This window comes from Channa argus, chromosome 18 (assembly GCF_033026475.1).
Source record: "Channa argus isolate prfri chromosome 18, Channa argus male v1.0, whole genome shotgun sequence".
Lineage (NCBI taxonomy): Eukaryota > Metazoa > Chordata > Actinopteri > Anabantiformes > Channidae > Channa > Channa argus.
Genome location: NC_090214.1, coordinates 21,430,260 through 21,445,795, shown reverse-complemented (window position 1 = coordinate 21,445,795; position 15,536 = coordinate 21,430,260). Strand labels below are relative to the sequence as shown.

At 41.0% G+C, this 15,536-nt stretch overlaps 1 protein-coding gene across 4 annotated transcripts in view; it reads right to left on the bottom strand.

Moving 5' to 3' along the window:
• Positions 1-6,937, bottom strand: part of LOC137103530 (solute carrier family 12 member 2-like) — a 69,076-nt gene extending 62,139 nt beyond the window's left edge. For 2 of the 4 annotated variants that reach the window (XM_067483974.1, XM_067483975.1), the window contains exon 1: positions 5,895-6,930. In XM_067483974.1, coding sequence (XP_067340075.1) covers positions 5,895-6,461 — 567 coding nt within the window. In that variant the 5' untranslated portion in view covers positions 6,462-6,930. Of the gene's footprint in view, positions 1-5,894 lie in introns of all 4 variants that reach the window. The other 2 variants (XM_067483976.1, XM_067483973.1) reach the window with 2 other exon arrangements.
• Positions 6,938-15,536: the final 8,599 nt, after the last annotated feature.

Sequence of the window (15,536 nt, the reverse complement as noted above, 5' to 3'; positions counted from 1 at the left end):
TGCTGGAGCTGATCCCAGCCATCACTGAGCAAGAGGCAAGGTAAACCCTCGACATACAGAGTCGCCAAGTAAGCTGCATGTCTTACTAACTACTGTGCCAGGATGTGTTTCACTCTTTTAGTATGTATATCTCACTCCAGGCATTTGGGTCCAGTATTACTGCAAAGACATGTCCCATGCCCAAGTTAGATCCATCCACAGTGTTAAACCTGTTTGTTTTCTCATGTGGAATCATCTGTGTGCACTATTGACAAAGTAACAAGCACAACAGAGGTCTCTTATTTCAACTGTAATAGTGTAACCCTGGCTGTTTGAAATTAGCCCTGTCGCATTTTCCTAGGGACAAGAAAAATATAAATAGCTGGCGGGACACAAAGATTCATGATCAGGAACAATAAAGAAATTCTAACTTCATGGAATACCAATTCATCAAAAGACCAATGACATAAGCAAATGTTAATATTTTCTCGAGTAGTTTCTTCTCTCACTCTGTGTTTGATTGAGTCCCTGGCTGCAGGCAGAAAGCAATCTCCTATGGACAGCGAGACAGCAGGCCCCAGCCTGTAGCAGCTGTACCTGTCAGCAGAGTCACCATCAGCAGCAGACAGAGGAAGACTAGGATCTGTGACTGACAGATTTCATGTTCATTCATGTAAGGAGATTACAGTTTAGGTTTTATATTTGATTAAAATTAATATACTGTAGATTTCCTGTTGTAATAATTCAGGCAGTTTGTTTACACATAGCTAATATAAAGTCAATGAAATCCAACAGTAGTGCAGTAAATACTCCTTCATGAAGGTTCAGGTATCAGTTTGTATAAAGCAGTACAGTTTGAACTCAGTTTTTTTTTTTAAGAAAACCCTCAATCTACTAAATTTAAAAAAAAAAAAAATGCCAGGATCATGCAGGAACCAGCTACCTAACCATTTCTAGCACCAGGTTCTAGGTAGAATAAACATTAAAGTGGAAGTTGTGGACTTTCTTCTACAGTTGACATTCCAGCTCTGCAGATGTAAATGAAGTAAGAGTAATATTACAGCAGGCAAAGCACAAAACTACTTAACTCTCTACCTTAACACTGGGCCTGAGCAGTTTCATCTCTGTATGAACACTACAGAGATAGTGCCATAAATTATTTAGTGTACCCTAGCAAAGGACTAGAAGCAACCTCCACAAAAATACGGACTTATGAAAGTGTGCAGCGACTGCACTGTTACCATGACAACAGGTTATTGATTACTGGGCCGGAATGCCTCATTTTCCATAGGCCAATTAATAGTTTGAGCATCCATGTGGGCAGGTCTGTGTCCATGATTTGTCACCATCCTAGTCCATGAGGGTTAGCGTGGGCCCAAAAATTTGTGTCTGACTGTCCACAGCATCAGTACACCCACTGCCCACATGGCAGAAAAGAAAACTAGCCGCTTCTTTCATGCATAGGTGGTTTGTGATGTTCATTTCCACATGTAGTTCAGTCAAACATGTTCTTCTCACTATTGCTGTCCAGAGCTACCGTGCCATCGTGTTTTGTGTTGCACATGTGTGGAACGCGTCATTGTCAGTATCCCCAGTAGTAATATGAATAGAAATGGTCACGTCAGCAGTGTGGGTACAGTACTGTCAGAAGAGCTACAGTGGTATGAATTGGCCTTTATTTAATACACACCTAATACTATAGGTAGGTTTAACTTTGGGTACTGGCAAAATGATTCCCAAGTTTCTCTGACAAATTAAAGCCTGCTTCATGCTTCTCACGGTTTTGTACACAATTTGCACCAATGTCAGTGCAGGTGCTGTGTGAGCCTACATGGACCTGGCACGTGCCGCTTCATTTGTAAACCTGTCTGTTATGCTAGTGTGCAGTACCTTGTTTGTGACCGACTCACGTGGAAAGATAACCAGGTTAAAATTAGTAAAGTGTTAGCAAAAAAAAAAAAAAAAAAAAAAAAAAAATGTATAGCAAGATCAATTGCGTCTGCTTTCTTCTTCTTCAACACCCGGGATCCTCAACTGGCTGTTTCTTTAGAGCAAACAACAGCTCGCCCCAGTATCAAAATGTTGATTGTTATGGATCGAGCACACTCCCCCATAGAGAAGGTAATGTTCAGTCCTCTGCGGGAAGCATGACCAAGCTTTAATACTTTTATAATTTTTTTTTATCAGCAATAACTTTTTTCCATTTATTGAAATAAGCCAAGTTCTGATAAGTTAATTGCTATCTGAAAATAAGCAGCTGTCCAAAAATTTAGCCTAGTTACAAACAGCTATATTTCTGATGTTCATCAGATTTTTAAAAATAAATAAAAAAATACTCTTTGCCGCCTTTCAGTATTCAACAGTTTTTGAGTTGAGTTAAGTGAGAGATCCAGTCCTTTACACAGCATGAATGATGTCTTTGATGGAGCGATACTGGCTGTGTTGGTTTAGAAAAACATGTCTTAAAGCTACCTCAGCACTGAGGAGCCTAATAAAACTCCCTCTTTTCATCAGACTTATTGTAGGAAACCAAACTGGAATATCTTAAGATTTGATGATAACTCCATTAATATATCTAACACATACACCAGCACAAACAAGTCTGATATGAGAGCTGATAAGTCACAAAAACGCAAGAACAGAAAGATATATTCAAGGTCATTCACAAACAGTGCTCCACTACACATACTGATTACTAGTAATTACATATCTTGCTTACACCTGTTTAAGAAGTATGATGACAGACTTTCATTAGTAAATTAGTCAAGCATGAGAAAGTTTCAACAAGAAATTTAAGAAAACATGCTTGTTAGCTGTACTGATGGAGGTTACATAGAAGGATCCTTATCAAAATGTCCCCATGTTAGAAAAATTGTGATCTGATCTTTTAAACCCACAAATATTGTATCAGCAGAGATTAGTGCTACATTTTATGAATGTCCCCTATTCATAACGTAGATGTTTACAGTTCAGGCTTGGAACAGACCTCTATTCCAGAAAGAGTAACAACTGTGTTTTCATGAGGGGTATTATGACGTATTAAGCCAGGCTACTGCTGCCAACAGTCGCTTTGAAGTTTATCAAAATGCAACCTTGAAAATTAAAGACATCTCAGGGTCAGGTAAATTCACTCCAGTTCACTGTGCTCCAGTAAAAATGAGATTGGTGTGCTTATAGCTACTTCAAAAATTATCTTCAACAGCAGACATCGGTCACATGTTGCTGTGACCAAAGTGTCCCAGCAGCTGATTTCCCTGAAAATATCACACCATTGTATTTCTATGTAGGTAGCTCTTTATAGTACATTATTAAAGCTCAAAGCCAAAGTGAGTTCAAGCCACTAACTGACAGATCCCACACATACAGGGGCTTTATTAGTGTAACAGAGCATTTTCACGTAGACTGTAAAGTTACTCACAGTGGCTCAATGGGTGAAACATCAAGTTAGGATACAGAAGTCAGCGGGATCAAATCTTACCCCACCAAGTGTGGCCCCATCCAGCTACTAAGGGTTACATTGGTGCCAGCCCCAAGCCCGCTTAAAAATGGGAGGGTTGCGGCAGGAAGGCCATGCGGAATAAAAACTAATGCCAAATCAATGTGCGGAACATGTTCTGCCGATCCCTGAAGGGACAAGCCAAAAGCCAGTGATCTTTCACAGTGCAAAGCCAGAAGTAAAGAACAAAAATTAAAAAGTGAAATTTGGGGTGTGTAAAGTTTAAATAAAGAAACTTATTTTTGATATGATCGTGAACAACACAAAGACAACATTATATGTTGAAACTGAGAAATGTTTAAGGTTTTCTAATACTGAATTTGATGCTTGTCCCATCTGACGCTACACAACTTTTCTAAATTGGTGTTGGCCCATCCTAACGTCTTTCAAAGAAACACCTGGTGGAAATGCAAAGAATTTGGGCATCTCATCATCTACAGTTCATAACATCATTAAAATATTCAGAGAATCTGGATAAACCAATGTAGGCAAGGGGCAAGACCAAAAATCAGAACACTAAAAACTACTGTCAGTGAACAGTTTGTCCCTGCATCTACGAATAAAAGTTAAAACTCTACCATGCAAAGACAAAACCATATATGCACAAGATCCACATGCTGTGATCTTCTGAGTTGAAGTGGAAAACTGACAAGTTGACAATTGAAATTCTTTTTGGAAATCATGGAACCTGTATCCTTCATGGCAAAGAGGAGAGGGACGGTCTGTTTTATTATCAGTGCAGTTCAAACTCCATCTGTGATGGTGTGGGGATGCAGTACTACATGCATCATGGGTAAACTTGCACATTTATGAAGGCTCCATTAATGCTAGATGATAATATACAGGTTTTGAAGCAACATATGTTGCCACCCAGATGACGCATTTTTCAGGCAAATGTTGCTGTCAGTTTTAACTTTTCATATGTTGTCTTATGTGTTCACAAATCAAAAATGGCTTTCAAATGACTGAGAAGATCTCCAAATCTTGTATTCCCATTTCCATATTTTCAGGAAATGGAGTTTGTCCACATACTTTTGGCAAGTTTAAAGATCATTAGTTCACTTTTAATGTTAGGGGGTTCTTGGTAGAAGACCAGTTTAGAACAGCCCGAGTGTGCAGACACCAATGCTCATCAGCACAGTGTGTACTTTGTGTCAGATGTGCCCCATCTTCTGTACTTTCAGTGAACAGAAACTGTCACACTTTGTGTTAGTACTTACAGGTTTGTTCCTTTTGAATGTAAATTAGTCGGCCTAAACTGAATCAGTGACTGGGAGCCAGACATTAATCACCAGGCAGGTTGCAAACATTTCCGCTGAGAGCAGAAGCTGTTGTTGCAGCATACCAGTTCACATTGTGTATGAAACACGTGTTCAGGTATCCAGTTTTTCCGGCCAAATACTGCACCAACAGGTGAGGGTGAGTAAATTATATGGAACTCTAATAGTTGGAGGACAAATATAACAGGCTGTTATGTTTTCCCTGCTCACTACAAAATAGGTACTTGAAAAAATGGGCTTTCAATCAGTGTGTGTCAAAGTCAAGAGAAACACCTAAGCAATTAGAACTTGCTTTAAAAAAAGTTTAAGCTTCATAAGCTCTCTCTCTCTCTCTCTCTCTCTCTCTCTCTCTCTCTCTCTCTCTCTCTCTCTCTCTCTCTCTCTCTCTCTCTCTCTCTCTCTCTCTCTCTCTCTCTCTCTCTCTCTCTCTCTCTCCTCTCTCTCTCTCTCTCTCTCTCTCTCTCTCTCTCTCTCTCTCTCTCTCTCTCTCTCTCTCTCTCTCTCTCTCTCTCTCTCTCTCTCTCTCTCTCTCTCTCTCTCTCTCTCTCTCTCTCTCTCTCTCTCTCTCTCTCTCTGACTGTGCACAGATTGAGAATATCTGTGCAGAGGCTGTGTGACTTAATTATAATGTTGAGATGTCAGCACTTGACTTGTGCTCTGGAGGTTGATTGTGTGTTATTACCAACATGCATTTACAGTCAAGTCGGCTGCTGATGACTTTGTCTAAAGCTGGAGTCCTTAATCCTGATCCTTGAGCACCCCTGCTGTACTTGTTTTCCATCACACCCCTGGTGTGTTCAGCTTCTGATTGACTGAACACACCTGATCCAGGTAATCAACAGTAGGTAGGGCAGACATAACTGGAAAACAAACAGGAGCAGGGATCGTGAGGACCAGGATTGAGAGCCCCTGTAGCCCGTTATTGACATCACTTTCTTAAGATCGTCATTGCCAAAGTGAATTAAGACCACTGAGCAACCGACAGATGAGATAAAACGTACATGTACAGAGGCTTTTGTGGTTTAGCAGAATCTTTTCACGTACACTGCATTGCCAGAATTTCTCCGCTTTCCTTGAGAGGTAAACTGGCCCAGTGCTGTGCCAATCGCAGGCTGTCGCAGCCATGTGTGGCGGTTTACCTTGTCTAGCTCGTCGTGCAGCTCCGACAGGGTGGGTCTGATGAGTTTTTCCCCCAGCGGCGCTGCTGTGTGTCGGTAGAAGTCGATGTTAGGCACAGCATCAATTGTGTTGTGACCAAAAGTCCTCAGGTAGTAGGTGTTTGTGTGGGTGTCATAGTGATAGTGATGCTGGCCTCCTGTGGATGAATGCAAGCTGGTCTCGCTCATCACTGTATCCCCGTTCTGTAGCCCCTCGACAGCTTCCGGAGAGGCCGCGCTCCCCGCTCCGTTTGGATCCGCGAAGTTCACCACCCGAAACCGGCCTTTGGCTTCCTCTCCGGCGACCCCGGGCTCAACACCCGGACAGTGTAGAGGGACGGCGGGAGTGGCCGCATTGCTGGATGGGATGGTGGTGGAGGCGTCAGAGTTTGAGGACTTTTCGTCGGTGATGCCCGCTGCCTCAGACACAAGGTCCACCTGGAACCGGCTTTGGCTGGGTGTCGGACCGGGCGGCCTCTGTCCCGCATCAGGGCTTAGAAAATCATTCTCTGTCGCGGCATTCTCCGCCGGGGTGGAAGGCGCTGACATGGTAACGTTGCAAATAACACAAATTAACGTAAAAACAGTGCGGGAAAAGCCACGGTGTGGTCCGCAAAACTAACAGGAGGAAGTGTGGAAGCCCGGGAGTCACCCCGTGACAAACGCACAGCTTCCTATTTACGGAGAAGAACAGGCTGTTCTGCCTGGCAGAAAATGCGCAAGGCAAACGTGCGGAGAGCGGTTCTACTGAAGTGTAGCTCGTTAGCTAACTCGGAACATGAGGCTCCAGTCTGGAAACTTTTAGCCACTGTACCGCCGCTTCCTCCGCGTTAGCAAACCAAAATCCCTTGACTACTTTCGGTCTCTCGACTCAGAGCCACAGGACTAAATCCCATCCACCCGGGTCTTTCAGTTGTTCACAACAGGATGCTGTTGTCGACCTTGCCGCAGCTGCTCCTCGACTCCCACAGCTTCACTCACTGCTATTATACACACTGCAGTCGGCAACACCGAAGGGTGGGCTCCCGCTGATGGTAACCTCGCGAGATGTCATCGCTTCCTTCGCTTTGAAAAAATCGGTTACAAGGAAATATCGCGATAAAGCATCTGAATACCTAAACAGTAGGCGTGACGTTGAAGAAGAATTAAGGAGGAAGAGAGGAAGAGGTTCACTGCACCAACATGCCTGGTAGTGGTACCTCTTTGTATGTTCGCTAACTGTCCGTCTGCGTAAAAGCTCCCTGTATGGCTTCATACAGGCCGAGACAAGTTCGAGGCTATTTGCTGCCACATTGTGGGGTCTAACACGTAGCTACTGAATGTTACCTGGTGTTTTTAGTTCACACTATCTGGTTTGTGGCAGGCTTTACACTTCCCTCATAGTACTAAGCTAAATTGTAGCTAAGACGGCCCAAACATTTTGGGGGCCCTAAAGAGAATTAGATTTATACCCCACACGTGTCCTCTGGGCCTCCAGCATCGTGTTTCAAGTCGATCTAATTTGCATTTTGCACAAATGATGCGCACGGATTATGACATGAATTCTAAGTGGCCGAAACACTTTAGAGATATTAGAGGAAGCTGTTATCTTAGAAATGGCTTAGTGGTTTTAGTGGTATTTAATACTTGTGTCATTAGATCTTCAAAGGTACACAACAAACCTTGCAGAAGTGACACTGTGCAAATACATAGAACAGTGATTAGTAAGAGGCCTACAATGGAAATAGGCCTCACAAGAAGAATAAGAATGCAACTTACAAAATGATATATAGTAAAATGTTAAAAATTTGTTCCATTTAAAATGTCATTTCTGATATTTGTTTCCTTTGTGATATTTGAGAACACATGCTGACTGCAGGTAAGTTAAACCATTACAGGAGTGGAAAATACCTTAATAATGATGTAAAATGTCTCCTTTCAAACAATTACTGAAGTCTTAATGCAGCTCCCTCTGGAGTCACAACAGGCTTTATGCACTTTGTTCACATTTCAAATGCAGTGGTACTCAAAACCCAGAAACACAGGTGATGTGTAAAATCTCTGAAATTCCATATGCTATATACACCATATGCATTTTACTCTTTTAAATTACAGTGATATTCCATACAACAGTATCCTAGTTACTTTGTGTCAGCTGCGTCTCCATGCACAGAGCCAGCTCTCTAATTAAAAGCTTTACTCCAGTTACTATGTAAGAATTTCACTTTAAATTCATCCAACACATTTGGGGTCAACTGTAACACTGGAATCCCTGTAGCCACGTTTCAGATATCTTGTTAAAACATATCAACATCTGAAATCAGACGAGTAGACTGCTACACTGACAATTAAATTGTGTCCTTGACCGTATTGTATCTGTAGAGCAGTTTGTTTATGCTTTAAGACCACTTGCCTATTTAGTATAACTTGAGAATGAAAAAGTTTAAATTCTTAGTATTGAGTCGCAAACAGATTACTTAAATGAACCTCCAGAACTAGCGTTGCCTCCTGAACAACCATTGATTCCACTCTCCTTACAGTAATACCTAGTTGGACATCAATGCTCCGCTTTTTCCCCACAAATTAAATCACTGTTATCATGACTGTCTGTTTTGTTGGTCAATGAAACCAGAGCAAAGATAGCTTAGTGACTTGAACAGTCATTGAACAAAGTACAAAGTAGCTAAGAACATGTCTATCATTAATCAAATGATGATCAGTGAGTAAAGGTACAATAGAGGGTAAAACTACAGTAGGTTTTACAAAAAACCACAGTAGGATTTCTGGGCCAATTGTAAGGCTAAAAAAGCTCTAAATTGTAGGTTTAGATAAGGTTGAGTTATTGCGTTGGACAGAATGAAACTACTAGCTGAATAACTGGTAAAAAAATTCTGATCTTACAATTAAGACAATTGTCGTTACTTTAGCTGCAGAGTTGATGCAACTGTACACGCCCACTGAATATTTGTGGTTCATTACTTTTTTGTCAACATATTAGTGATGGTGTAATATAGTTTACACTTATGGTTATTGCCACCCCTGCCCAAGAAAAACAGAAGGATGTATGTAAGTATTTCCAAATCAGAATGAAAAATGTTGTGGTTATACACACAAACATTTGACAGTATGATGAGTTTCACAGCAATAAGATGCAAATGAAACCATTGTCTTTTTCTGAGAAAGTAATACTGGTGATTGGCAAAAATATGGGAATGGAGTGATGTCTTGTCTCATCCCCAGGCTGCACTTAAGTAACCCAGTTAAGCTGATTTCTCAAAAGTAACATTTTCCTTAATAATCGGGGTAGGGGGCATGAATGTTCATCATGATATGAAGTGAGGACTCTTTGGTTTTAAATCAGACTAAAACTAAAATGAACACAAGTGGCTGCAGAAAGTTTAAGTCCATAGTGTTTTTTCATAATTCAGGCAGTTTGTGCTATGTAAAGACCCCTCCCAGCCATAGCCTCTTCACCTTCTGACCTTCTGATAGGAGGTCACGAAGTAACAAAAGTTACTTCCTCCTCTGCCAGGAACTTCTTTCCTAAAGCTGTGAGGATACTGAACAGCTTAGAACCACATTTAAACACTGAAATCCATCTGCATGTGAGGTTTGCTAGAAGTGGAGAAAATACATGGATGCTCATACTTGCCTTTTAAGACTACAGTGCATTGAGAAATGCACTGTAAAGACCCCCGTCACTTTTTTCAATTTTGTTATGTTGCTGCCTGATACTAAAATCGTTCAAATGACATTTTTTCCTCATTAATCTACACTCAGTATCTCATAATGACAAAGTGAAAACAGCATTTTTTTAAAAATTTCTAAAAAATAAAACAACTGTAATATCACATGTACTTCAGTATTCTGACGCTGTGCAACAACAATTTGAATTTAGCTTAGGTGTCTTCTATTTCTCTTGATCATTGCTGAGGTATTTCTAAACCGTGACTGGTGTACAACTGTGGTAAATTAAATTAATTGGACTTGGAAAGGCATACACTAGAACTAGGAACTAGAAAAAAGGAACTGTTTGCAGAGCTCAGAAACAGGAATATTGCAAGGCACATATCAGGGGAAGGTTTCACAAAAATTCACAATCTGGCACAACCAGGACTCTTCTAAGATCTGGTTACAAGGCCAAGTTGAGCAGTCGGAATGGCCTTAGTAGGAGATGTGACCAAGAACCCGATGGTTACTTTGACTGAGCTCTAGAGATGCTGTGTTGAGATGGAACAAAGTTCCAGAATGACAACCATCACTGCAGCCCTCCACTGATCTGGGCTTCATGGAGAGTGACTAGACAGAAGCCTCTCCTCAGTCCAAACGTCATAAAAGCCTGCTTGGAGTTTGCAAAAAAATCAGCTGAAGGCCTCTCAGTATAAGTAACAAGATTCTCTGGTCTAATGAAACCAAGATTATACTTCTTGGCCTCAATTCTAAACGTTATTTCTGGAAGAAACCAAGCAACGCTCATTACCTGCCCAATACCATCACTACAGTGAAGCGTGGTGGTGGGAGCATTATGCTGTGGGGGTGTTTTTCAGCGGCAGGGAGTGGGATACTGGTCAGGGTAGAGCAAATGCTGCATGGAGTAATGTACAGAGGTATCCTCAATGAAAACCTGTTCCAGAGTGCTCGGAACCTCAGACTGGGCCAAAGGTTCCCATCCAACCTGACTGAGATTAAAATGATTTTCAAAGAAGAATGGCAGAAAATCTCCCGGTCCATGTGTGCAAGCTTGTTGTCTTGTACCAAAAAAGACTTGAGGCTGTAAATGCTGCCAAAGGTGCTTCAACAAAGTACTGAGTGAAGGATCTAAATACTTATATACATGTGATATTTTAGTTTTTATAATTTTCACTGACATTTCTAAAATTCTGTTTTCACTTTGTTAATATGGGATATTGAGTACATTAAAAAAATGTAAAAAGAGAAAGGGGTCTGACACCTTTCTGAATGCACTGAATCTGTTATTTGCAGTTGTATTTTAGTGTTGCATCTTTCCATTCATTTATTGTTTTGTACTCGTCTTTGTTGTTCCACTAACCTACACACATAAAAAATTGGCAAAAAACCTAAACCCAAAGTGGCATTTAAAATGAACAATCACAGGGAAACTAAGAGGAGAAAATATTAAGGAATGAAACAGATGCATTTAAACTTTTAAGCAGCTTAATGTGGCGACTGTGTCGCAGGAAGGTAGAGCGGTTGTCCACCAATCTCACAGTTGTTGGTTCAATCCCCGGCTCCTCCGGTCACATGTCGAAGTGTCCTTGAGCAAGACACTGAACCCCAACTTAGTTGCTCCCGGTGAGTGTTGGCCAGTTGCATAGCAGCTCCCCCATCGGTCTATGAGTGTGTGTGATTGTGAGTGTGAATGGGTAAATAAGAAGCAGTGTAAAGTGCTTTGAGTGTCAATAGGTAGAAAAGCGCTATATAAGTGCAGAACATTCACCATTTACCATTTAATGTGGTAAACGAGCAGGCAAAATACATCTGTAAGGAGAATCATTGTATGTGAGAGGTGCAGAACAGAGAGGTGGGTACAAAAAGACAAGCTGGAAGCTGGACTGCAAAGAAAACATCTTTAATTGCTCCAACTGTACACAAGCGGCACAGAATAGCACAGAAATGTGGCTCCATGACATCCTTCATCTGGGCTAAAGTTTCCTGCTCTGGCTGGCTGCCTATACTGCAGCAGGGTGCCATGCTGATAATCACACTGTGAAAGGCTCAGCTATATCTTTTCTCAGCAATGTGGAAGGTCAGACCCCCCTGATAGGTTCCATTGCTCATTAGCCAGGAGGATGGCTAATCCAATTAATGCTACTCTTTTCAGCAGGAGACAATTACTGTGACATACAACACACTAAGCCCTTAGCTGCTTTCATTTCTAACAGTGCATTTCTGTTTAAAACAATCAAACAAGCCCTGCTCTGACCAAACATGTTTTGAACCCAAATTAATTACAGTGCTCTAAGGCAGTAGCACAAACTAATTCAGAAACTTTGTGTTTCACAACCAGATTACACTGTGTCAAGTGATCGACCTGAGGATGTGAGCTGCTGTCTGGTTTTCATCAGTGCTTATGAACATCATCATCTCCATTATCTTCATCAACCCAACACCCATACAAGAATTCCTTTCTGTAATCAGGGGTTTGATTTCATAAGCTATTTTGGAATTTTGAAGGATCGGTGTAAGTAATAGAATGCAATGAGATTATTGAATGGTGCTTCATTATATCAGTTGACATACCAAGCACCACAGGCCCACTACTTGGTCTACTAGAACTTTTACATTTATAAACAACTTATTTGAACTAGTATATATATATATAAAACACACAGTAAAAATGAATTTTAAAAAAATGTGTGTTTCCTGTATTTTGTCCTTGAATCCATGTATTTTATTGCCGGGTGGACAAACAAGAGATAAGCACCAAATAGCTGTTGCTGCTGTAAATCAACACGCCGAATGTTTCGAAATCGGCAGTGAAGTCGTACATATCGTACAGTTTCCATGCAGTGTGGTGAGACACCACATCCTTAGCCACAGTGCAGTGGTTTCTTTACCCATGCGTAAACTACCCACCTCCTACTGACAAAATACTGTGATGCACCAAACTGCATACATCTACTGGATTCTAAGGTCACCTTTTCATGTAGCCAAACCAATCACAAGTTTGTTTTTCACTGCCATGGTACAAATTTGGGTTAGTGGAATAATGCATGTCAGGAATGAAACCACAGAGGGGCACAAGCCAGTCTCTTCTTGTGCCAGTCCCAAGTCTGGATAAATGCAGAGGGTTGTGTCAGGAAGGGCATCTGAGGTAAAGCAGATGCCAAATTAAACATGTGAATCATGACTTCCATACCGGATCGGTCATTGTCCGGGTTAATAACGACCGTCACTGGTGCCGTTGATCTACAGGATGCCAGAGGAAATTGGGCTACTGTTTGTCGAAGAAGGAAAAGGAAGGAAAAAGGAAGAGGAAAGTATGTAGGACTGACAGTAGGGACTTTGGATGTTGGGACTATGGCAGGGAAGGCTACAGAGTTAGTTGACATGATGCAGAGAAGGAAGGTGGATATTCTGTGTCTCCAGGACACCAGGTGGAAAGGTAGCAAGGCTAGAAGCTTAGGAGCAGGGTTCAAGTTGTTTTACTATGTATAAGAAGAGACATGGAGCAGGAGTTATATGAAAGGAAAGGTGTTCACGACGGTGGTGAGACCAGAGATGTTGTTCGGCTTAGAGACAGTGGCACTGAAGAAAAGACAGGAGGCAGAGCTGGAGGTAGCAGAGCGTAAGATGTTGAGGTTCTCTTTGGGAGTGACGAGGATGGACAGGATCAGGAATGAGGACATCCGAGGGACAGCTCATGTTAGATGTTTTGGAGATAAAGTCAGAGAGGCCAGATTGAGGTGGTTTGGACATGTTCAGAGGAGAAACTGTGAATATATCGGTAGAAGGATGCTGAGGTTGGAGCTGCCAGGCAGCAGGTCTAGAGGAAGACCAAAGAGGAGATTTATGGTTGTAGTGAGAGAGGACATGAAGTTAGTTGGTGTGAGTGAAGAGGATGCAGAAGATAGGGTTAAATGGAGGCAGATGATTTTCTGTGGTGACCCCTGAATGGGAACAGCTGAAAGGAAAAGAATAGTAGGAAGGAACAACGCAAGCAAGGGATTTACTGGTCCATAGGATGAGTTACAGAGGACTGTAAAGTGTCTATAAAGAAAAAAAAAACAAAGCTATTGACAATAAATTGACCATGACAATTTCACACTAACTGTTCATCAGCTGTGTCAACAAATTATATGCAACTATCATTGGCTTTGCTAAAAACAGCACAGTCTGTGATTATTACAAACCAGTGTGCTGTGTTTGGCATAAAATAGCATTTTAGCATAACTCTTCACCAGTCATGTTCTTCTCCAGCAGACATCATGATCACTAATCTACAGTGTCGGGATCTAGAGAGAAGCTTATGAATTGTCTCCCTGTCTTTTATATCATTCAGAGAAGAAAATTTACTTTCATTTAACTTTAATTTTTTTGTCATTATTTTTTGTCAGTAAACTAATAAGCCGTGACGAACACAACACTTCACTGAACAATTTGATTTTCCCAAACACAGACATTAGTTTAAATTCTTGTATTTATTTATGTATCATGCAACATATTATTTTTGAAAAAGATCTAATGACTTTTCCAAATTTAATTTATTCTTTAACTTGGTTCCTTAAATTCACCACCCTGACAAACACAAACCTGCTTTTCCAATTTGTTCTCAATTTAATTATGTTGAACAAGTCTCCTTTGGGATTATAGCAGCTCTCTCTCTATGGAAATCTGTTTTAAATATAGTTTGACTGTCTTTATTCAAATGTCATTATAATATGAGAAGCATGTAGTTTGAGGGTTAAATTCTGCGAGCAGACCCTCCTACCTGACCCCTGAGCCCTGTAAACCAGTTGCCATTGCCATATAAACCATAAGGGTCATTAAACAGATAAAACAAAATAAGAGAATTAAAATAAAATATAATAAAATACAATAAAACTGTTGCAGCATCAACCAACAACGTCATCTGTATAGACATCTGTGCAGGCAGATACGTTTTGAGCTGGGATTCTAAGTGTGGGAGTAAATTGATATTACAAAGGTCAGGAGGGAGGGAATTTAATAGTTGGGAGAGCAACTGAAGGCTCTGCCCTCCATAGTAGTGAGGCGAGAAGAAGGGTATGGTCAGGTATGGTGATATGGAGGAGATCTGCAAGGTATAGAGGGGCGAGGTTATGGATGGAACTCTTAACATGAGGAGAGGGAGACATAGGGAAACTCTCAATAGAGCTGTGAGGGTGGAATTAGGTTTGGTCGAGATGCTGTGAATATAAATATTTATGAAAAATGTGACCAAGAGCGAGTATGTAAATGATAAAAAGCAAGGGACCTGTGGTGACTGGGAGTGGGTGTGAAGTGAATGATTTTAACTGAATGAACTGAGTGCGATCATGGGGATAAGATTTGAACCAAGCAAGGAGTATATCAGTGATACCAATAGCAAGACGTCTAAGAGGATGGAATGTGAAATGGCTGCACTCAGGTCAAGACGAATAAGGATCATAAGGCTGGAATCAGCTGGCAGGAGGAGAGTAAGTGAAGCTGTTTCAGTAGAATGCAGAGGGTGGAAATCAAACTGGAATTGTGTGTTAGGTGTGCATGGAGCTGAGAAGTGAGAAGTTTTTTCTAGAATCTAGCCACTTTATTAGGTACACTTGTACAATTCAATGCAATCCAATACAGCAGCTCTGCCATGAGTTCTACTTTTACAAGGTAATAATTTCTCTGTTTTTAAGATGAAACTGTCAGAGAGGTGATAATTCAACTCTCTGTTTATTATTGAGATCATAGTGGGTAGTGGAGTCGCTGTATTGAATTGCATTGGATTGTTCAAATGTGAGCAGTGAGGGTATAAAATAGACTATTGAAACAGAGTATTATCTGTTTGAATCCGCACCTCTCCACAAAATATTCAAACAGTTTTATACTTTTCAAAATATGAATCATAGTATTGAAAACAGATGCATTTGCAGAGGTGATGATACACTTGAAGCTTGATACCAACACATATGAATTTGT